The following is a 23,721-nucleotide window of genomic DNA, read 5'->3' on the forward strand; positions in this document are numbered from 1 at the left end:
TCGATTTTAATTAAAAAAAAATCGAATGACATAATCATAATGTTTGGATTCATTTTTTGGGTATTTTATTGTGTTTTATGGAGATAGAGAGAGAAAAATAAAGATAAATAAGTGTGTGTTAGAGATAGTATGTATATTTGAATTTGTTTTTTGAGATAATTTAAAATAAGTATTATATATTTAATGCTGTGTTTGGGGAGACAAAAATTACTATTCATTGCCAAATCATGTCTTTTTATATATATTTATGTATATATGTGTATATATATATGTATATATTTATGCTAAAACAGTTAAAAATGCCTAAAATTAGGTGTTTTTAAATGGTGGCAAATATTGGGTATATTTTGACTTGTCTCAAAAATAATTTGAAAATGAAAACAAACATAGTAAATATTTTTTATTTTTATTTTTTAATAGTCATAATTTTTATTGGAGAGAGAATAAAAAACCATTTTCTATTTGTCTTATCAAGGAATTTTAATTTGATTATTCATTTCTTATTCCTCATAAAATATGAAATTGACCCCTAACGTACCTAACAACGACTAAAAGGGGCGTGTTTGCAATAATTTTTACTTTTATAGTGATAATAAATTGTTAGTTAAGTAGTACTAAAGTTGGGAGTATTTGAAAATAAAACGTTAAAAGAGAAAAAATATTGAAGTTGGAGTGTTGAAAAAATAATTTAACACTTAGGGCTTGTTTGGTTCGTGTGATAAGATTAAGCGTGATAGGATTAGATATGATGGAAAATTGAATGATTATTAATTCTATATTATATTATATGATGTTTGGTTTGAGGTATTGCATGTGGGATATCTCATTTGATAATATAATATTGTGTTTGGTTCAAAGGATTATAACATATGATTAATGGAAAAAGACTATAAAGGGTATCTATTTTTAAGGTATTTATATTTTTATATTGTAGCTTGTGAATGATTTAAAAATAACTAAAAAAACCACTAAATTATTTGTTGAAATAAAATTGCTTAAAAAAATTAATTTGTGAAATATTTCCTTTTCTTTTTAATCTATATTTATATAAAGTTAAAAATACGTATTCAATTAAGTAATTAATGATAAAAACTCAAATATTTTTTAAATGTCCCCAAAAAAAAAGAAGTAGTATTTTTACTATATTTTATTATTAAATTATTATTATTTTTTAAGTTATTATTTCATTCGTTGGATTTTGATCGAAGAAAGAGAGAAAATGGGAGGAATGAATGTCTGTTAATAATACTATCTTCCTCGTTGTTTCAGTCGTCCACCGACAGTAAAAGAATCTCGTCGAGAGAATACAGAATTCGTTGGATTTTGGTAGGAGAAAGATGGGGAAAACTGGGAGGAATAAGCGTCCGTTGAGTCTTAGGGAGAATAAAGAGAAAATGGAAATAAGAGAGGAGAGAGTAGAGATGAGAGAATCGAAGGATAAATTAGGCCAAAAAAAAAAAAAATCTTAACTTGTAGGCTTGATTCATAATATCATACATTGTGATTAATAAGATTAGCCCGATAATACGCCAACGACGATTCTTTCTTTTCTTGTAAATAGATATTTGTTTTCATTGAATACATATTAAAAAAAGAATGGTGACAATAATTAATATTAATATCTAAATATATTTTAAATGTACTTAAAAAATATTAAAATATAATTTAATATCAACACATAAATGAAACTCAAACTCATATTTTATTTTTATTTTTATTATTGTTTTTTTTGTGTGTGTTGAATGAACACTTTTGGTGGGAGCCAAATTGAGGAGGGTTTAATGCGGTTTGGTTTGAGCTTTAATGGGAGTGAATAGTGAATTATATCATACATAAGGGTGCAAATTGTAATAATATATATGTAGACTTGCTAAAATTTCCATAATCCCAATCCAAACGCTTCCCATATTACGGAGAGAGAGAGAGAGCGAGTCGATTATCTTCGTCGTCTTGTTTTCCTGGAAAAACTTTGAAAATTTTCTTTGTGGAAGTGCGAAGAAGTGTTTGGATCTGGGTAGAGAAGACGAATGTCGGGAAAAGGGGCAAAGGGTCTGTTGACGGGGAAGACCCCAGCGTCAAAGGACAAAGATAAGGACAAGAAGAAACCCATCTCTCGTTCTTCTCGCGCTGGTCTTCAGGTTTCTTCTTCTTTCTCTTTTAATTTTCCGATCCCTTCAATTTCTCCGCTGTTCCCCCCTCTTTTCTTTTGTGGTTCAAATTTGTTTTGTTATTGGTTTTGTGGGCTTGGAAGTGTTTTTGACCATGTTCTACTTGGGCTTTGTGGAGTTACGTTTTCTTTTGGGCCAGATTTCTTGTGAGTTTGATGGTTTCTTCTGATTGTACTGTTATCGTTTTGCTGTTAATGGTTGTTATTGTATTTTTTGTTCCTCTGGGAATGTGATTTTACCTATAGGTTGGTTTGTTGTTTGTGAAATTTTCGATGTTTGGATTGAAGGTAAGTATTAGTCTGGCAGCTCATATTTACACTGCTGATGTTGATGCCCCGGAAAACAATGAGAAAATTGCATTTATTGTCCTGAAACAGTTAAATTTGATGATAGCAAGAAGCTTATTTCTGGTGGATATTTCAAGTTTTAGTAGCTGTAGAGCAACTGAAAATATAATAGGAAATTCAGGACTTGGAAAGCGATTGTTTAGAGAATCAGTTCTTGTAAGCAAAGAGTTAGTTTTGTCACATATTTGATGAAATAATGAGACATATATGGACTCAATTTCGTTAATTTTCTTGAACAGTGGAACCCATTGAGGTTGAGGATGAGGGTGGAAACAAGATTTGTTGAGCTAAGATGAGCATTAAGGAAAATTTTCGTCTTGAGCTGACCGAGCTTCTTTTTTAGCTCTAGTTAAAATATTTTTGCTATCTCTTTGAGATCAATTCAGAACACAAGGTTGCTTGTAGAACTTAGAACATATTCATATGTACAAGTAATTGAAAGAGTGAAAGTGATATGTTTAATAAAAACAATATTGTTATTAGAAATAATTTGAAGAAGCTATCTAATTACAGGTGACCTGGTTGTTTTATTTCATAACAACTCCTTCGCGACCAAGTTGTGGCCAAGCTTCTTAAATCCCTGATCATGACCATGCTCCTAAAAATGAGGCTAGTTTCTCAAACAATGCAAGCATTAGTTTGTTTAATATGATGGCTGATGACTATTGAAATGAGTTTCCAGAGTTTGATTGACATGTCAATTATCCGTCTTCTCAATTCAATGATATTCCATAGATGCTGAAAAGATTGGGGGTGAATAAATATATGCTTTTAGGCGTGTGCATGCTTCTTACGTTTTATGTGTTAGCTGCAGCTCCTTCTTGCTTCAGGTGAGTGCCTGTTGATATGGCTAAATTTCTTTGCAGCAATCGCTTTAGTCTTTCAGTTCACAATTCCGTTGCAGAAAATATAAAGATTTTCCCTCCTTTAGTAGTTTTATAATGGAAAGAAATTCGTTATAGCCCTACTTTTCTCTCTAGTTCCCTGTTGGACGTATCCACCGACTCCTGAAAGAGCGAGTCACTGCTCATGGAAGAGTAGGCGCTACAGCTGCGGTCTACTCTGCTGCCATTTTAGAGTACCTAACTGCTGAAGTGTTGGAGTTGGCTGGAAACGCCAGCAAGGATTTGAAGGTGAAACGTATCACACCTCGGCATCTGCAGCTGGCTATACGTGGTGATGAGGAGCTTGATACTCTTATCAAAGGAACAATAGCTGGCGGTGGTGTGATCCCACATATACACAAGTCACTAATCAACAAGTCCTCGAAGGAATAAACTTTTCATATCCTTACTCCTGTTCGGGCAATCAAAAGATGCTTTTGGTTTAAGGTTTAGGCTTAGGCTTAGGCTGTCTACATTTACATGTTTTATTTGTGGCATGTCATGAATCCAAGAATGGCTGATTGATATCCATTCAAAAGAGTTTCTAAGATATTCTCGAGAGTAGGAATCATTTTCACATGTATTTAATAACTGCACTTGTGCAAAATGGACAGTGTAGTGTTTGTTTTATGTGAATTATGTTATTTGCGTCATTGGCATATGTACCTTCTTACATACTCCTCCGATCAGGTCCTTGTTGCAAGTATTTTGTCGCCATATTAGTTTTTGCAGTAGGGTATTTCGGCATTTTGGCAATCGGGTCTGATCTTGTTTCAATAGATAGATGGGTAGCCTCTGGAGCTCCGACTTTCAGGATAACCCAGTCATATATTCCACATGGGGATCCAACTTTCAATCAGTGTTTGACACTTGAGATTAACATGCTTTTAGAATTAAAGGCAATAATCAAGAATTCATTACCAGGTGTTTCAAACTCAACAAACATCCTTGGATGAATAGTTGCTCAACTCTTCAACAATTTCATGTCAGGAACATAGATTCGACCAAAGTAGTAAATAATAAAGCTGTCCTAAAACTTAAAGAAGAGTACGAGGAACTGCTCAAATAATTTCATGCTTGTAATTAACTAGAACTACAACTCTAAGTGGCGACTAAAAACTCTACTCTCTCAATCTGCAAAGAGTGTTAGATAACTGAGAACTTGGGGACTTCCACAGGAAATTGATCAATTTCATCAATCCAGGGGTTCTCCTTGGCTGGATTTATTGTCCTAAGAGCTTTCCAGACTGCACTGTTGCATTTGAAGCCTGATCCAAAGGCTATCTGCCAAATTCTATCTCCCCTCTTAATCCTTCCTTTGGCTTCAGAATAAGCCAATTCGTACCAGAGAGAGCTGCTTGAGGTATTGCCAAACCGATACAGTGTCATTCTTGAAGGCTCCATATGCCACTCCGACAACTTAAGGTTCTTCTCCAATTCATCCAGCACAGCCCTTCCACCGGCATGAATACAGAAATGTTCAAACGCCAGTTTGAAATCCGGGATATAAGGTTTCAGTTTCATCTTGAAAAGCTTTCTGCCCACTAAGGTGGCAAAGAAAAGCAGTTGTTCAGAAGCTGGGAGCACAAGAGGACCTAAAGTCGTAATGTTGGTCTTTAAGGCATCACCAGCAACTGCCATCAAATCCTTCGACAGAGAAACTCCAACTCTCCCGGTGGAATCCTCCATCTGTGTGACGCAGGAGAAACATTTATCATCAGAACCTTTGTGGGTTCTGACAGTATGGACTAATCGGTACTTGGATCTCCAGCGCTCGGATCTTTTATTCGAGAGCAAAATGGCAACTCCTCCAAGACGAAAGAGGCAATTCGAAACCAGCATGGATCTCTCATTGCCAAAATACCAATTCAGGGTTATATTCTCCATGCTGATTACTAGAGCATAAGTGCTGGGGTGTACCTGTAGAAGATCTTTAGCAAGATCGATCGAGATTAAACCAGCACTACAACCCATTCCACCCAGATTGTAACTAACTATGTTTCCTCTGAGCTTGTAATGGTTGATAAGCATAGCAGATAAGGAAGGTGTGGGATTGAAAAGACTGCAATTCACGATCAAAATCCCTATGTCTTTCGGTTTCAGAGAGGTTTTGGCAAGAAGCTGATCAATTGCACCAAACATTACGGTTTCAGCTTCCTTTCTTGCTTCAGCCATGCAGGGATTTGGCGGTACTCTTAGTACAGCCTCAGGGAGATAAGTCGACTCACCAAGGCCTGATCTTTCAAGAATTTTCCGTTGGAACTCAAGATTTTCTTTAGTAAACGTACCAGTCAGCCCTGATCTCTCCACAAAAATCTTCCTAGTGCATTTCCTCTCATCATCAGGCTTATAACAGGAGAAATTCACCAGGTACACAGAGCGAGGACGTCTAAGGAAATAAACAGTCAACAAAAAGACCAACAAAGTGGAGCAAACGATCACAGATAAAAGATTGAATCTGAGATGCTCCCAAAGAATAGAAAGGTCCTGGCGCGAAAATGTAGACAATTGAGCTGCAACCACCACTACCAGAGGAGACAAACATAGATACATTCCATGTGTTATGAGGTAATGATATCCAAGCTTCACATACTTCAACTTCACTGATCCTTTGAAATCAGGGAGCTTTCGTTCAGATGGTGGAACCAAGGGTGTATTAGCTTCCAGTTGAGTCATTTTTGACAACTTGATCTTCGACTCTCTGGCCAAAAAGAATGGAGTTCAGATAAATGAGATACCAACACTTATAGTTTCTTTTGCATAATAAATCCAAATTCAAACAGTTAAGGAAAATGAATATGCAACATTTTACCCTTCTCCAGCACATTAAGTACCTTTCTACCAAAAACTGAAAACATATATCAATGATGAATTCTAGACCGGCAAATGACACATAAAGGGATTTCGAAGAGAAAAAGATCTCAGATTTATCCAAGTAAGTGATCAAAATCAAATATTTTTTCTCCAAATAACCTCTCTTTCGCTCTCTCTAACGTTATAAAATAGCTCCAAAATTCAGAAACTCCCTGCAAATTGAAGACCCATTATTATAACATGCATACGATGACCAAAGATTCCAACTTGTCATCATATATGAATTCCACCATCGACATTCAGGCTAAAAGATTACCATACCCAGGAAGTAATTATCGTTAGACAGACCTGCCTTTAAAGATATGCACAGATCAAATGCCTCTAACCTTTTCTCATTGATGATTAAGAATTTTTCCCAGAAATCAACGTCTGAGTGGAGAGAGAGAGAGAGAGAAGAGAGTTTGGCTTAGAAAGAATGGAGATATATATGGGCTAACAATACTAAACTGAGGCTGTGTACGGACAATGTGAATGCATGTTGTGCATGCAATGATTTTATCTCAAACCATGGATTATTTTCCTTACATCACTTCGTATCCAAGAATTTTTATTTATATTATTATTATTATTATTTGTGTAATTAATGATTTGGTAATTTTAAACTAAATCCGAATCAATGGAATTAGTTATTTCGAATCACACAAACAGTTAGACTAAGCCGAAAGAACTTCTGTAATTACTCCAAGAAACAGTAGTTTAAGACGAGAAAATCTGTTGAAAAGCCTTTACAAAATTTGATAAGTCGTTAGTGTGGTTCAGCCAATCTACGCTATCCCTTTGAAGCTTTCAACATACAATTATACATGTAATAGGATTGTTAAGACTTGAAAGCACGCTTTTCTATCAAACAGAGAGATATCAATCACCATTTTTGGTTTAACTTGAGCATCTCTACAATGAACAGCAGTTGTATTCTTATACAAAGAAAAACCCAATGGCCGAGTCCTGTAAAATTCAGGCAAGTTACCAGGATTTGGAACCTCCAAAAACAGACACATAATTCATTTGACTCCCTTCGACCATTACTAATGAATAATGAATGATAACCCAACAGTCTTCAGATCCCAAAACTGGACAAAGATTGGTGTCGATGAGGGCAAAGCGGTAGCAATAAATAAAGAAAACTAACTCCAAGCTATTATTTCTTTGTCTGAGGTTGGGCGACAAACTTGGTTACGACATAGCAATCAGGTGGAGTAATATTTGTGTAATAGTTGTGGATTGTTTCTGTAATTTCAAATCCAAATTTCTTGTAGAACTTGATAGCATCCTCATTGTTTGTCTGCACGTGCAAGTAGACCTCGCCAATGTTCTGCTTCATGCAAAGATCAAGCACATGATTCAACAGCTTCGTACCTGTGCCACATCCAGGAGAGTAATATCAGCTCACAGTGAAGATTTTTCTCCAAATAGAAGACCTTAGAGTTGACAGAAGAAGAGGGCAGATAATAGGAACTTAGTTTCTTCAGCTGTCCATTTATAGATTCTTCCGTTGTCATAACAACTTAATCCAGAAAGGGAAACCGGCCATATACAAAGCATAGCCAGTTACAGTGGGAGATCAAGACTGAAATTGAAGAAATGATGATCTCAAAATTATTACTCACTTGTTAGTTGTTACCTGACCCCTTTTCTCTACCCCTCCCCCTGATAAGGTAGTGTATCAGATAAGCATCAAATCTTCAAGTTCATATTAATTGGATAACATCACCAACATTGGTATGAATGACCAAGTTTTCGCCAATTTAGCTTTTAAACTCTAACCAGCTTCATATTTGTGAATAAGTTTCAAGGAGAAAAAAGGGATGAAAAGCTGATAACTTACCAACACCTAACCCACGATATGGAGCCAAAACACCCAACGTCATTATGTAAACACGAACAGCACCACCTTCCTTCTTCTCAAGGCGGCATGCAATAGAGCCAACACAAATGTCACAGTAATAAGCTGAAAAGACAAAATATTCAAGATTAGAGATGTATGAATAATCTCTTAGAAACATAAATAAAGATCATGAGACATGTAGGAAATCATTTACCATATACACTATTTATGAAGTGTAAGGGGATTAGAGGAACCACCATTGATTGTAAAAATTCATAGACTAAAATACCCTCAAGAATACTTAAGTCTTACAAAAAGATGCGACCTCTTTAAGTTATTCTATCCATAATATTCTATTCATGTGCATAAAAGAAATAATAAAAACCATTTAAGAAGTTATTAGTTCGGATACGTACTTTATTTTATTTTTGTTCTCTTTCACATAATTAAATAAATATAATAAAAATTTAAATTATGCACACACATTGAGTGTGCTCCGATAGCTAGTGTCAATTATTTTTGTAACTATTCCAATTTTCTTTTCATATCATATTATCTTCCACTATACTTCCACGGACAAACTTCATCTGTTACATAAAAGCCTCAAAATCTGCATTTGTCATTATTATTCTTGCTTTTCTATTCCTAGCAGATATATTCTAGGAACGAATCAACATATCTTCCAACTTAGAAGCACCTTGTTCTAATGGTATGTTCTTTATATATTCCCGTATTCTGATCCACTAAATTTGCTGGTAATTTATGGGACTTTCTTAACTTGAAGGTGAGGACTACAATAGTAATTGGATACGAAGGACCACTGATGTTCTTTCGCTGTGGTTGTCCGCAGGGGCAGAAAATAGGTAAAACACTAAAACCATACGGTGTAAAAACTAATATAATCAATGCCTGCCACCTACAACACTTTCCTGTTCCTGGTTCAAAGTTAGCAGCAACCCAATATATAGCTTCTGAATCTGATCATTTGTCTTCCAAATCATCTCTAGATATCAAACTTAATAGAAGCACGAGTATTTTGACTTTGAAGTGTGGGGTCATTTGGAGTTGGTTCCATTAAAATGTTAAATCCTCAACTAAAACAACTATGCATCAGACTAAATAGCAATTTCCTATACTACACCAGGACGCTGTCTCCAGATGAGCAAGTCATCAACTATTTCACTTTTATCCAAAATTTGGACCAGAATAACAATGTAATAGCATAAGAAGTGCCAAAGAGCTTTTTCCTAATTGCCTCACACGAGAATTAGCCTGAATCCGATGAAAATATTATACAACAATCAGCGAATACACTTTTACCAACAAAGCAGAATCAAGATTCCAACAAATGAAAGAAAAACACAAAATGAGCACCTCGATCAAAACACACAGCAGAAATCCTATTCAACGGGAAACAAACAACCATTCTTTCCACCCATGAGCTAAAAATCCTAACCAAGACAGTGAAACATCAATGAAATTAACATATTTTCAGATTCAAGGCAGAACATTAGATATCAATTGAAATAATTGTTTACTCAACATCTTTTCTCAATTGTCACATGCCTGACACCCTCAAAACGAAAGAACCCAAAACCCAGAAACTCACGTGCCCGAAAGTCCAAATTAAAAAACCGTGAAAATGCGAAGAAAAAAAAAACCCATAAGTGAAAACAGACCTAATTTGGTGAATTCACCGGAGGCGAGAGCATCAGCGTAGTATTTATCGTTGTACCGGACTGGGAAGAGGGCAGTGTTGAGCTTCTTGAGCTGCATCAAATTCTTGTCCCTCACACCGTCCAGAGAAATCGACACTTCTCTTCCTCCTGCCCCCATTCTGGTCACCTGATTTCTCCCAATCAAAATTATCTAGCTGCAAGTACGGAATTGAATAATGTCGGGTAGAAACAGAGAAACATTAGATGAAATCAAACATTATAGGGTGATAGAGGCGTGTATGAATATACTGTTGTGTATGTAAATGTAGAGAGAGAAGCTTTACCCGGCGGGGAAGAGGAGTTGAGGAAGTTCTGCGGAAGGAGATGGCAATGGGGGCTACACAGTGGAGGGTGGATGTTTAAACGACAGGGTTTTGAAGGCAGCCCTCTTGCAGGATTATTACAATTACGAATTTGCCCCCTTTGATTGAGAATCGTCTGTTGATTTTTTATTTTATTTTATTTTATTTTTTTTGTCTCTTGATTTTTTGGGTACATATAAATATGGATCAAATGTTTTATTTAATTTCAGGGTTTCATTTTAAGTACACATCAACTTTCTTTTTGGCCTTTTTTCTTAAACCACTTAAATTAGACACATTTAGGTCAACAAAGTTGTGCATTTCTTTTAATTAATTACATTTAGACCTGTCCGAATATATAAAAAGATAAATACAATGACATTCTCTCAAATTTGTCATAATTACGAATACTCCCTTTTTATTTGAAAAATTACGAATATCTTCTAATATTTGATGAAATTACGTAATCTTTATATGGAAGTATAAAATTGTCATCTTATAATTATTGTATTTTTTTAAAATTAAAAATTTATAAAAAAAATCGAACGAAGTGGATGAAAAAAATTTAAAAATTATCTACTTAATTCATAAAAATCAAAAAAATTTAAAAAATAAAATTATAATTTTAATCTACAAGGGTATTTTAGTCAATTCACTATTAAAAAATATATGAACACCTAATGAATTGGGCTAATGTTAGGCCACTGCTAAAATATTTTGAAGTTTGCCACAACGATTTCATTCTCAAATACTCCAACTTGGACCTGTTTTCTCGTACACTATAATGTCAACATTTTGCTTTTCTTTTCAAATACTTCGAAATTTTATTATAAATTAACTTACAATTTGTTTCCAACGTAAAAGTAGAAATTTTTACAAACACTTACTAAATTCAGTCAAGGATAAATTATTTCTTTTATTAAATTCATGATGGACATAAAAAAAAAAAAAAAAAACCAAATTTGAATGTGAATTTTGTATAATTAAAACCCATGTTGCAATATGCATGTAAATGAATTGTATCACTTAATATATTAAAATAAATATTTCTATAATAGTGTATCCATATATGTATATGTATATGTATAAATGTGTGAATTTTGTTGTATCTATATTAATATAAAAAGAAAATGACATACGGTTAATGACACCGTTGCACCAATTTTTTGGGAAGTTAAAAATGTTCTTCAACTAATAAGATAACTAACTTATTCAACTTTTTAAATACATTACTGATAAATTAATTTTCTTTTCTTTTATTTCTTTTTTTTTTAATGTAATGTATTGGTTTGTATAATTCGCTCTTAATTGTAATATATTTAAGGCGTGGAAAAGTTATTTACTATAAGGTAAATTACATTTTGTTATCCGAATTATGCACATTTTTATATTTTGTCATCTAAATTTATCTTTTTTTGGGGTTAACTTACCATCTCAACTTTGCGAAATTTACACTTTACCATATATGATCTTTTTTTGCTGATTTTTTTATCGAAGTTGACACTTTACCATATACAATTTATTGAGATGATAAGTTGACACAAAAAAAGTTTAGATGCCAAAGTGTAAAAACACTTATAGTTCATATGGGAAAATATAATTAAACCTTTATTATATGCGCACAGGAACGACATGTCACAACGTCGGGTATGTCATCAGAAATAGATATAATTACAAATGCTTTCTTATTATTTAAAAAATTACAAATATCCACCTCCCGTAATTTTAATATTCGTGTAACAACCAGCCCATTAAATTAAATTTTCATCCGACTTTTATAATAAACTGCCAAAATATCCATTTTTGCTTATTAATTATAACTTTATATATTTTTTAAAATACTTTTATGAACTACTATTCTCAATAATTATTTACTTTACCGAGTACCCTTAATTTTTTTATATTTTTTAAAATAATTTTTTGAAAAAACAATCAACACGGGGAAATTAGATAATGTACCAATGAACTTCTATATAAGCTGCCGTTTAAGTAGCCAGGTAAACGAGTAGCATTAAAAATTGGCAGAACATGCGTTTGCCGGGAGTCGAACCCGGGTCTATTGCTTGGAAGGCAATTATCCTAACCGTTGGACTACAAACGCGCGTTGCACAGAGCTCACTTCAGTTTATTTCATCATATGTTTTGAAGATGCCTAGGTGTGAAATGGTAGACACGTGAAACTCAAAATCTTGTGCTAAAGAACGTGGAGTTTCGAGGGCTTCGATTGATTCAAAGGTCGGTATCAAGTATCAATAAGTATATAATATAGATAGTTACATTCTCCTCCTCTTATGTTTAGTATACTTACATTTAATTTTTTTATAATTTGTTTGGGTATAAACCCTCCAGTAGTAAACTCAAAATTAAAAACTTAACTCAACTGTTACAAGAATGATGAGTTATTTCAACTCCTTAAATATTACAGATTAATAGTGCAAACAGATCTAACACAATATAAAGAATAAATTACATATATATTATTAACAATGCTATAGAAATAATTAGAAGGAACAGGTAAGGCTCAAAGAGTCAGATCAGTTGAGGGACAGTCCACAATCACTAAGACCGGCATTCAAACTCATAATTGTTCAAACCCAAGGCCATAAGAATCAGAGACAGAGAGAGATAAGAGGAACCAGAGAGAAGACGGAAGAAAATGAGGAGGCAAAAATGAGATTACGTTTAGGGTTTAGGGAATACGTACAAGTTCAACCGGGTCAAAAACGGGTCGGGGCAATGGGTTGGAAAGAATGGGTTGAACCAGCCAAGTGGGCCGATTGCAAGAGTGGGCTGAGCCATCTAGGTGAAATAAAGGGCCTATATGAATTTGGGCCTACCAAAGGTTATGGGTAGGAGTGTGCAGTTCGGTCAACCAAATCGAAATCGATAATTCAATTTACTGTTTTTAGAAATAAAAAATCGAACAGAACATTATCAGTTTGATTCGGTTCGGTTTAAACCGAAGACGGTATTTAATATTTAATTATTGAAAGGTGCAATTTTATACAGAGATTCAATAAAAAAAAATTAATATAATAATTTACATTTAAAATAAAAATTAAAATAAATAATATTACTCATTTTCATAAATATTATTTTGACACTCCCTCAATCTTTTGATAATTACAAAAATACCCCTAGCGGCATTTCTGTCCTCGAAAAATTATTTTAAATGTTGACGTAGTCAACAGGGTAATTTTTGGATTTAAAAGGCTGTCAGGGTGGATTTTTGTAATTTTTCAAAAAGTAAGAGTAGTTTGTGCAAAAATACAATAGGTGAAAGGGTAAATATAATCATCCCAAATAAAAAATATTGACCGAACAATACATGTATATATATGGGATGTTATTTTACTTTAATAATAATTATTAATTATTAAATATAATATTATATGATATTAGTGATTAGTATATAATTATTACAGTTGTCGTTAAATTGTTAGGTATAGTATTTGATATGAATTATTGTGATTTATTTAATAAACAAATGATAGTTTATTATTTAAAAAATATTTATTGAAAAAAAAAACAGAAGAAAAATCATCATTCGTCGGGTCTAATTAGGATGAAGCACCAATTTAAAATGCAGAAATTGGATGTCCTCCGAAGCGAAATTGTAAAGGAAAGCGACCAATTGATGTCTATTAATTAATTACGTATCAAACTCCTTTAAGAACACAATTTTTTAAATATAATGGATTTATTTTATTTAACATGATTAAATAAAATAAAGGCTAACTCTCCTTAAATTTGATATAATTACGAATATTCTATCATTGTTTAAAACATTACAAATACCTACTTCATACATATTTGGAAGGTTAAATTGATTGGAATAGTCGAAGTTGAAATAGACAGGATTCGTTCCAGATATAATACAAATAAATCGAATTCAGTATCCTCTTATTTCTTTGTATTTTCGTTCCTACTCGATTTTCTAATTCGTCTTGACGTCACTTTCTTGAACCGATCTAAGCAATAGGTGTAGTACAAGGTTCATGATGAAGAACTCATTTGATTCATTCTATTGGCTGGGCTGATACGAACTAAGTATCTTCCAAATAAATGTAAGAATATAATTCATAATTTAATATGGTATTTTGGATCGTGTTTCATAAAAATTAAATTAAAATTTAATGGAATGAGCTTGTTGTTCTACGAATTTTAAAATAAAAAAAGTATATATAATTAATCAAAAAATAAAAAAAATATTTATAATTATTTCAAATCTCATTGAGATGGCTGTAATATATTGTAAAATAAAAGATGCAGTAGAATTTAAAATAAAAATTCAATTAGTGGTTGAGTGCAAGTGCTATTTAAAAGCATCTTGCGGATGGAAAATTTTATATTGGACCTGATTCAGTCAAATTTGAGTTAATCATATAAAAAATATAATATACTTGCAAATATGATTAATATGCAGGAAAAAATGACCGATCATATAATAAATATATTACACTTACTGTAATTGATTTGATTCGATCTAATCTGATGCGAAGTAAAATTTTCCGTTGTGGAGAGAGAAAGGGAGGGAGAGAGTATAGCATCACCGTCATCAGTGTCTGGCCTTAGAGGAAGAGAGGCACCTGGTGGGATTCCACGGTGGCGGAAAGCCAAAAAGGAACGGCGAGAACACCTCTGGCACCTCCAAAAGGAGGCGTTCCAGCTGGCAAACCACTACTTGGTGTTTCAGGGGGTGATCTTCACCGCATTCTACGGCAGTCACTACTGACGGGTTCCATTCGCCCTCCCTTCTCTCGTCGGATCTCTCAACCTCTGCACCCTCTCCACCATCGCCTTCAAGTACAAGACCACCTTGGACGACATGGATAGGAACGCAGTCATGGAGCCCAGAGTCGATTGTGGTGGGGTGGAAGAGGATCTGGCAACTGCTGTATGTTTTAGGTTGCATGAGTCTGTATACCTCTGTTCGTCCGTAAAATGTGTGTGTTGGTGTGTGCGAGTGCGTGTATTTGTGTTGTATTAAATATATTTTATATATATATATATATATAAAGATGCTAAGTTTGAAATTGTGAGGCGGTGGGGAGTGGCTGTCATGCCACTTTCCACCCTTTCTTTCTTATTTTATTTTTAATTTTATTTAATTTTTTCAATAATTACAATTACATCCTACTTAATTTTTTAATTGATCTAATTCGCTCTTAAATATTATAATGGCTCTAATTTACTTGGTTCCAATTTCGATCTATAACTTATTTATAATTAAATCTAATTTTTTTAATAATTATCAATTAATTGACCAATTATATATAAAATTCTATTGACACCACAGAAAATATAATATTTATTTTTATATTTTTAATTGGTTGGTTGACTTGTATAAATTGTTTCAGTCTTTATTTATTTATATTTTTTGTGAATCAATTGTAATTGAGTCAGACATAATCAAAAGTCTAAATATAAACGATAACTTGAAATTAATAATTTGCTTAAATTGAAAGAATTATATATATATATATATATATATATGTAGTTGGGGGTGCATTCATGCATGATATTGGGCAAAAAACTTGAAAATATTAGAGATAGATGGTTCTTTATTATTTGTTGCAATTTGTAATAAACTAAGTGCAATTTTATTATTTAATTCTTTTCAAGAATTAGTGATTTTTGTTTTATATAAAATTCTTTAAACATTGAAATTCCCAAAAAACAGTGTAAGATGTGGTGCTAAGTGTCTTATGAAATAAGAAGCCAGATGTGGGGGTAGCAGAAAATCAAGGAAAGAAGAAACTGCGTTTGCCGGGAGTCGAACCCGGGTCTATTGCTTGGAAGGCAATTATCCTAACCGTTGGACTACAAACGCTTAGCTGTTTATTGTTCCTGCGAATCATTATATTTTAGACTGGACTTTTAACCATGGGCTGGACCGTCATGGGCTTAGATAAGAATCAAACCCACAAATTATTCAATTACAATTATTAAATTTTCTTTTTCTTTTTCCCTATAGGAACTCACTTTTCTCAATTACTTATATTCTACTTGATTAATTTTAGGGTTATTTACACTTAAAATCCCTCTAAAAATATTAAATTATAATTTTCTCTAAAAAAAAAATTTAATTACAGTTACACCCCCTTCAAAATTTCTTGATTTACGTATAACCTCATTCCATTAGAATTTCGATGAAAAATACTGACGTAAAGAAAAATAATTACATAGAATTTTAATTTTACTTATCATTTAATATTTTTATGTATATTTTTATACTTATAAAGAACTAAATATAATATATATATATATATATGAAATAGGATTAACATCATTATATTTTTTCCATCATAACAACAAAATTATTACATGAAAATATTAAATAAGGGGTAAAATTAAAAATTTATGTAATTTTTTTACTAACATCATTATTTTTCGTCTAAATCATAACAAAAGGGGTCAGATGTTAACAGTGAATCTATTCCCCACCCATATACACATCATTTCTTCTTCTTCTTCTTTTATTTTTTAAAGAAAAAATTACCGTTTATACATTTAAAATATTTACTTTTTTGGATAAATATAAATTTTATTAATAAAACAAGATCGTACAGTAGAATAGTTAAAAACATTTACTTTTACAAAAATCATGTGAAAATATGTTGGCATCTTCTTATGTATTGAAATGACATAATTAGGTAGCTCTAGGGAAAGCCTATGTTAAATTTTCAAAAAGGAAGGCCAGCGGATGTCAAAAATCAAAATTCCATATGATTGGTTGCAAAATTCCCGGAACAAATCACATGCGATTTGAAAAATATACAGGAATAATTATATTTACATTCTTTTATTTTTTATCTATTTACATAAATTGTTCTTGATTTTTAGATGATTACAGATGCACTCATCAGAAACGTTAACACCAGTTACACAAAAATCATCTCAAATTTTTTAAAGAATTACACATGTTCAGAAACGTCAATAACATTACACGAAACTATCCCTATTTTTCGATTGTACTTAGTGTTAATTTATTTAATTATACAAAACTAAAATTAGTTTATACAAACAAATCATAGGTCACGGCTTGTAAATAAAATTATCCGAAAAATGTTTTCATGGGATTTTCATACGTCTTTAAGGCCTCGTTTACTTTGAAGGGTGGGATTAAGTCGAGATAAATATCAAATATTTTTGTATTTATGGACAAATATGTAAAATCACGTACAATTTCCCTCAAGTACGTCTAATGAAATAATAAATCCCATAAAATCAGGTGGAATTTAAATTATGTTTTTATCATAAATTCGAGTAATAGAAAACAAAAGAATTAAATTGAATATTTTAAAAATATTCAGCTCAATCCCGACACGTAAACAAAGTCCAAATCGTTGGTACTAGGCCGTTGTTAAGACAAGAACCTAAATCTTTAAACTTTTAAATGTCTAATCAATTAATGTTTTTCTGTCGAAACAAGAATAAGTCGACACCTATATAGTTGCTACTGCGATGATATCGACACTTAATCCTACTCTTTACTGTTCAAATTTTATATTACGATTTCTAAGCAGGTTGAATTTTTTAATAGCAATTTCTTTAATTGCATCTTGTATTACATATAATATACATGGCACCTTATGTATATAATTTTTTTTAATTATATTTAAATTATTTCTAAATATAATTTTTATGGCACCTTATGTATATAATTTTTTTTAATTATATTTAAATTATTTCTAAAAATATAAAATTATATTTTTTAAAAAAAATTAAAATTATACTTACACCACTTTTAGAAAAATTCAATTTGATACATGGCCCTTGTCCGTTATAATTTAGATAGAAATACTGACATCAATAATATATATATATAATTTTATTTCTCATTTAATATTTTTTTGTAATATTTTTATGTCTATAAGGGGGTAAATGGTATATATATAAAGTCAAAATGGTGCGATTATAATAAAATATTTTTCCTAAATTATAGTCATAAATATATATATATATATATATCATATTTGCCCCTTATATTATAAAGATATCACATGAGAATGTTAAAGAAATTGGTAAAATTAAAAATTTGTATAAATTTTATGCTCGCATCAGGATTTATTGTCCAAACACTAACAGGGCCGGAGGGGTTAAGTGTATATAAAAAATTTTTGGAGCGTCTGTAAGCGTAATTTTGAAACTTCTCTAAGAAAGTTTAATTTCGTATTTTTAGAAGGGTCTAAATATTATTAAGCCTTTTAAAATTAAATAAATGACATAATTTTGAATATATGTTGTATATTTACAAACATGATAAAATTCAAAATAAAAAAATTCAATCCGATTTATGACGTATAAGTTTTCTCTTTTCCAACCCCACAGAGGATGTTTGGGAAGTCGAATTGAATTTTTTATTGTAATTTCATGTCATATGTAAAAGAATTTTCTTGACATAAATAGAAATGGTTAAATTCATTTTGACCTCTTGTGATATGAAAAAATATAAAAAATCCTCCTATAAAAATTGAAGTATCAATAATCACCCTTATGTTATGAACAATGACTCGCATTGTCCCTTAATCAATCTGGACTTGTTTTTTAAGGACATTAACTAAAATGTCCCTCCATATATACGAGGAGAAATTGTATATTTATGTATTATATTATATAAATTTTAATTAAAATATACATATAATATATCTACAGTATATAAAATTAAAATCTTTATATGAGAAAAATTATTTTTTTGTTATGTTAAATATATTCAGTACTAATTTTAATTCGATAATTATGCTCATATTTTATGCATTAAGTTTCAAAATAGATTAAATTTAGTTTTTTGATGGACCGAAATTTTGATTTTTAACCGAAAATAACATAACATGCCAATTAAATATGTTTTTATTATTTTTGTTCTACGTAATTTTAGAAAATGAGTTAGATCACATGTTGAATATGATTATATTATATGTATTATTATAATTTATAAAAATAAAAATATTATTTTTAAAAAAATAAATAAATCATCCCATCCCCACCTCCACCCATGACCGCTCCCCCTTCCCCACCCACCCCCATTGCCGCCTCCCACACGGAGGGGGCAATGGCGACACTGCTGCTTTCCATTTGGGCAACGACGGTCGTCCTAGCTGTCGGGCAACCATCATTGGCCACTTTTAAAAAAATAATAATTTTAATTTATTTAATTATTTAATTAAAAAAATATTATATTAAAAATCACCATAGTGTTTGAATTTGTATTTTGAGTGTTTTGTTTTGGTGTTTTGAAGATCAAAAGAGAAAATAAAGATAAATAAGTATGTGTTTGAGATAAATGATATTTTTTGATATAATATAAAATAGTTTAATATAAGTGGTGTATGTTTGATGGTGGAATTTGAGAGACAAATGTTACTATTGATTGTCAAGCAGTGTCTTTTTTTTATATATATTTATTAATATAAGTGTGTATGTATATAGTAATTTGCTTGTTAGTAAAATATAGTATATATATTCATGTTAAGTACAAAATATATAAATAGTGAAAGTTGAAAAAAGTGAAAATTGAAAAAAAATTGCAATTAATAGTTAAATGCATTATAATAATGTGTTGAAAATTCATTCGTTAGACTTTATATTCGGAGTGATAAATTTTAATAGATAATTGAAGTAATAAAAAATTAAACTTAAGTATGTAGTATTGATATATTGTTTTCAATATACAAAAATACTAAAGTATTTCATTGAGGTAGAAAATTTTTACATATTTTTACTCACCAACATTGATATTAAATATTTTTAATCATGAGTTTCATAAGTTAATAATTATTTTTATATATAATTATTAATTAAATTTAACATATATTATATAATATAAAATATATATAATACAAATAACTTTAAAATAAAAAACAAAGAAAGCTCATCTGTTTCGGCCTCACGGACCAACAAAAATAATTTTAAAATGTTCCCTGCTTTTGGGCTCGAAACCAACAAAAATAAAAACACACCTAGATTCAAATATAAGTTGTGTTTTTATTCAATCCAAACATTGATTTGGTTGAAATGGGCCAAAACATAAATCCAAACACAGTGTACAGTTTTCAGATCCATATTTGCGGTAAGCGTGCGTGTACTACCAACTCTTATCTTGGGGAGTTTTTTGAATACTTTTTTCATATCATAAGAGGTGTAATTGATACTTTAATTTTTTAAATTATTTTTTTTAATATTTTCGATATCGCAAGGGATGTTCTTATATTTTTTTCTCAATAAAAAATATAATTTTTATGTACATGACATGACATGTATATATAAAATTCAATATAAATTAGAATAAGAAGTTGAACCCAACGATATAAATTACACATAAACAAACTCCCTAGAAACACACACACACACACACATCTGTCTCATATTCTCCCCCACCCGACTTTCACCTTTTCACCCTTCTCCACAAATGCAGCCCGCCACGCTTCCTCTGCTACAAAAACAGAGTTTCTCAGAGTTCAAACACAAAGAAACCATCACCGCACCCTCACCCTCGCCCTGAAAAAGTTTGCTCTCTTTTCTTTCTTTCTTTCCTTCAACTTCTTTTCTGCTTTCTTGGCCCGTTTTCCCAAATGGGTTCTCCTCGCCATGAACAAGATGCAACCAAAGCAAACCCTCAATTCGTCAACGGGCCCGTAATCGTTGGAGCCGGGCCCTCGGGCCTGGCAGTTGCAGCCTGTCTCCAACAACATGGCGTTCCCTCACTGATTCTCGAAAGAAGCGATTGTATAGCTTCTTTATGGCAACAAAAGACCTACGACAGACTCAAACTCCATCTCCCCAAACACTTCTGTCAGCTCCCTTTGCTTACTTTCCCTCCAGACTTCCCCAAATACCCCACCAAGTATCAGTTCATTTCTTACATGGAGTCCTACGCCAAACACTTCTCAATCGGGCCCAGGTTCAAACAGTCTGTTTCCAGAGCTGAATACGATTTCGTAACCGGGCTCTGGAGAGTGCAAACTCAGGATTCTCTGTACTATTCCAGGTGGTTGATAGTCGCCACGGGCGAAAACGCCGAGCCTGTTATACCAGAGATTCCAGGGATTGAGAGGTTTCCAGGGCCCGTCATTCACACCAGTGTTTACAAGTCGGGCTCTGAGTTTCGAAACCAAAGGGTTCTGATCGTGGGGTGTGGGAATTCCGGCATGGAAGTCAGCTTAGACCTCTGCAGACACAATGCCAGCCCTCACATGGTGGTCAGAAACTCGGTAGGCACAACTTCATAGGAAATTCTAGTTCTGCCTGACCAAACCTGAATCAATTATATAATAAATATACACATGTTAAGTGTAATATACTTACCACGTGTTTAGTTTGATTTGGTAAAACTTAATTTGGATAAGATTTTTCCCACTTTATTATCTTTTCAGACACATTAAAACAAGGTCAAATTAATTTTTTTTGGGTGATTTTAGGTTCATGTTCTACCAAGAGAAGTGTTTGGATTGTCCACATTTGCAATAGCAATGGAACTTCTCAAATGGCTGCCTTTAAAGCTAGTGGACAAGCTCCTCCTCCTGGTGGCAAACGTCACCTTAGGCAACACCGAGAGATTAGGCCTCCGGCGGCCTAAAACCGGTCCTATCGAGCTCAAGAACGCCACCGGAAAGACCCCAGTGCTCGACGTTGGAGCACTCTCACACATCAAATCAGGCAGAATTAAGGTAATAACATAAGCGATCATGAAACTACTCATCCATAGTGAACCTAATTAACTACTTTCTATCTTTTCCTAAATGCATGTTTTGTGAATAATGCAAACAGGTAATGGAAGGTGTGAGGGAGATAACAAGAACAGGATCAGCCAAGTTCATGGATGGCCAAGAAAAGGAATTTGACTCTATAATCTTGGCAACAGGGTACAAAAGCAATGTGCCCACTTGGCTCAAGGTATACAGCATTATGTGAATATTGTAATTCAGATTGAGATTGGTCGAATCTAAACAAAATACATGACAAGTACGATACACTTGTCGTATAATTGATATACAGTTCAAACAAAATGATCAATTACATAATAAATCCATTACACTTACACTGTAATTAATTTGATTCGATTAAACCTTAATTAAATAAGAATTTTTCTGTAGAATCATCCAATAGTGATAGGTTTTCATGTGTTTTTTTTTTCCTTAGTGTTTTGTTGTTTGTCTTCTTCACAGTCTCACATCGCTTTCGGGCTTACTCAAACAGTGGGCTACAAAGGGTTTTCTTACAGTACTGCTGCACGAAAAAGAGAAAATCTGATGGCATTTGTTTGGATCATTCCCCCCTACAACCCCCTACCCATGAAAACAACTATTTTTATGGTCCGATTTGATTGAAACCTCAATTTTGTCCTAAAAATGAGTTCTAATTTTATATATACTTCAAATTTCTTGTCCTAAAAATGAGTTTTAAGTTTATATATCATTCAAATTTCTTGTTTTCGTTCGATGTAGAATATTGATAGCCCGCATTCAAACATCGAGAAGTATTCTTGGCTTCATAAATGACGTTAAAATGGTAGGTTTTTTTAGGTGAAAAGATGGATAATAATGAAAGCAAATGTTAGGCTCAAGATATTTAATCTTTTTTTTTTTCTAATGATTATCTTCAGATATTTTATTCTCCTAATTCTTTTTATCTATTTATATATTAAATTATCGTTACGCATATTTTTATACAAAATTATAATCTCTTTAATTTTTTTTTGTCGATAATATTCTATTTATGCACATTTCAAATTTAATATAAGTTGTTCAAAAAATTATTGATTTTAATTAGTTTTTTATTTTTATTTTCTTTGATATAATTAAATTAATATAATAAAAATTTAAATTATATGCCCACGTGGAGTATGTTTTGATAATTAATTATTAAAAGAATTATATTTTTTCATGTGATGTTTGCAGGGTACTGATTTTTTCACTGAAATTGGAATGCCCAAGGCACCTTTCCCTAATGGTTGGAAAGGAGAGAAGGGATTGTATGCGGTCGGGTTCACGAGAAAAGGCATCCTTGGGACCTCATCCGACGCTGTAAACATTGCTAGAGACATCGCTGATCAATGGAGGACGTCAACCAACGGCTGGAAAAGCAGTTGAGGTTCTCATATTTTCCCAGAATAGTACGAGGAGAAAAAATATACTTTAATAATTACTGAATTCTTGGAAAGAATTTTGTTGGGGAGAAAACGGAGAGAGTGATTAGTTTCTAGGCTTTATCAGCAAACAGAAATGATCTATATGTTGTAAATTAATCAGTTTTGACTTTTTTTTTTTTTTATCAATTTTAAAAAAAAATGTTGTAAAGCCAAGAAAACAGTGTGTTAGCGACGAGATATCAAATAACAATATCAGTAGTTATGTACATTTGATGACAAAAATTTTTTCCGTTCAATTACAATAATGGTGTCGTAATTTTGACAGTGATAGAAATTGTACAGATTATCACTATTGTTTGAAAACCAGTGACAAGATAATTGTAAGATAAATTATCACGATTGAAGCAAATTACACTTTTATTCTCATATGATAGGAGGTTCAACACTTTTAGTCACCTGCTATACGAGAGCTTTTTGAAATAGTTCTAAAATTATTAAAAAAAAAAACTCGAT

At 32.1% G+C, this 23,721-nt stretch overlaps 4 protein-coding genes and 2 non-coding genes across 7 annotated transcripts; 2 read left to right on the forward strand and 4 right to left on the reverse strand.

The window, feature by feature from the left end:
* LOC105167980 (probable histone H2A variant 3) lies at positions 1,868-4,060 on the forward strand. Its single transcript, XM_011087915.2, has 2 exons — positions 1,868-2,138; positions 3,496-4,060. The coding sequence occupies exons 1-2, from the start codon at positions 2,028-2,030 to the stop codon at positions 3,790-3,792; spliced, it is 408 nt and encodes a 135-aa protein (XP_011086217.1). The 5' UTR covers positions 1,868-2,027; the 3' UTR covers positions 3,793-4,060.
* On the reverse strand, positions 4,321-6,961 carry LOC105168066 (3-ketoacyl-CoA synthase 11-like). The gene is made up of 2 exons (XM_011088027.2): positions 6,600-6,961; positions 4,321-6,100 (listed from the first exon to the last, which is right to left on the reverse strand). The coding sequence occupies exon 2, from the start codon at positions 6,073-6,075 to the stop codon at positions 4,546-4,548; it is 1,530 nt and encodes a 509-aa protein (XP_011086329.1). The 5' UTR covers positions 6,076-6,100; positions 6,600-6,961; the 3' UTR covers positions 4,321-4,545.
* LOC105168152 (N-alpha-acetyltransferase 50) lies at positions 7,132-10,252 on the reverse strand. 2 transcript variants are annotated; one of them, XM_011088142.2, is made up of 4 exons: positions 10,101-10,252; positions 9,778-9,971; positions 8,099-8,221; positions 7,132-7,629 (listed from the first exon to the last, which is right to left on the reverse strand). In XM_011088142.2, exons 2-4 carry the CDS (start codon positions 9,932-9,934, stop codon positions 7,412-7,414), a joined length of 498 nt encoding a protein of 165 aa, XP_011086444.1. In that variant the 5' UTR covers positions 9,935-9,971; positions 10,101-10,252; the 3' UTR covers positions 7,132-7,411. The 2 variants fall into 2 exon arrangements, with proteins under 2 accessions (XP_011086444.1, XP_020549857.1); XM_020694198.1 differs by having other exon boundaries at positions 9,778-9,943; positions 10,101-10,219.
* Positions 12,148-12,219, reverse strand: TRNAG-UCC. The gene has a single exon. It is a non-coding gene; the product is annotated as a tRNA-Gly (tRNA).
* On the reverse strand, positions 15,880-15,951 carry TRNAG-UCC. The gene has a single exon. It is a non-coding gene; the product is annotated as a tRNA-Gly (tRNA).
* On the forward strand, positions 20,448-23,470 carry LOC105168233 (probable indole-3-pyruvate monooxygenase YUCCA4). Its single transcript, XM_011088269.2, has 4 exons — positions 20,448-21,331; positions 21,539-21,787; positions 21,888-22,013; positions 23,018-23,470. The coding sequence occupies exons 1-4, from the start codon at positions 20,693-20,695 to the stop codon at positions 23,207-23,209; spliced, it is 1,206 nt and encodes a 401-aa protein (XP_011086571.1). The 5' UTR covers positions 20,448-20,692; the 3' UTR covers positions 23,210-23,470.

This window comes from Sesamum indicum, linkage group LG1, assembly GCF_000512975.1.
Source record: "Sesamum indicum cultivar Zhongzhi No. 13 linkage group LG1, S_indicum_v1.0, whole genome shotgun sequence".
Taxonomy (NCBI): Eukaryota; Viridiplantae; Streptophyta; class Magnoliopsida; order Lamiales; family Pedaliaceae; genus Sesamum; species Sesamum indicum.

Coding starts and splice junctions, on each gene's coding strand:
- LOC105167980 (XM_011087915.2), top strand. CDS start 2,028: ATGTCGGGAAAAGGGGCAAAGGGTCTGTTGACGGGGAAGACCCCAGCG. Junction 2,139..3,495: donor CTTCTCGCGCTGGTCTTCAG/GTTTCTTCTTCT, acceptor TTTTCTCTCTAG/TTCCCTGTTGGACGTATCCA.
- LOC105168066 (XM_011088027.2), bottom strand. CDS start 6,075: ATGACTCAACTGGAAGCTAATACACCCTTGGTTCCACCATCTGAACGA.
- LOC105168152 (XM_011088142.2), bottom strand. CDS start 9,934: ATGGGGGCAGGAGGAAGAGAAGTGTCGATTTCTCTGGACGGTGTGAGG. Junction 8,222..9,777: donor CGGTGAATTCACCAAATTAG/GTCTGTTTTCAC, acceptor TTGTCTTTTCAG/CTTATTACTGTGACATTTGT. Junction 7,630..8,098: donor ATATCGTGGGTTAGGTGTTG/GTAAGTTATCAG, acceptor GATGTGGCACAG/GTACGAAGCTGTTGAATCAT.
- LOC105168233 (XM_011088269.2), top strand. CDS start 20,693: ATGGGTTCTCCTCGCCATGAACAAGATGCAACCAAAGCAAACCCTCAA. Junction 21,332..21,538: donor ACATGGTGGTCAGAAACTCG/GTAGGCACAACT, acceptor GGGTGATTTTAG/GTTCATGTTCTACCAAGAGA. Junction 21,788..21,887: donor TCAAATCAGGCAGAATTAAG/GTAATAACATAA, acceptor TAATGCAAACAG/GTAATGGAAGGTGTGAGGGA.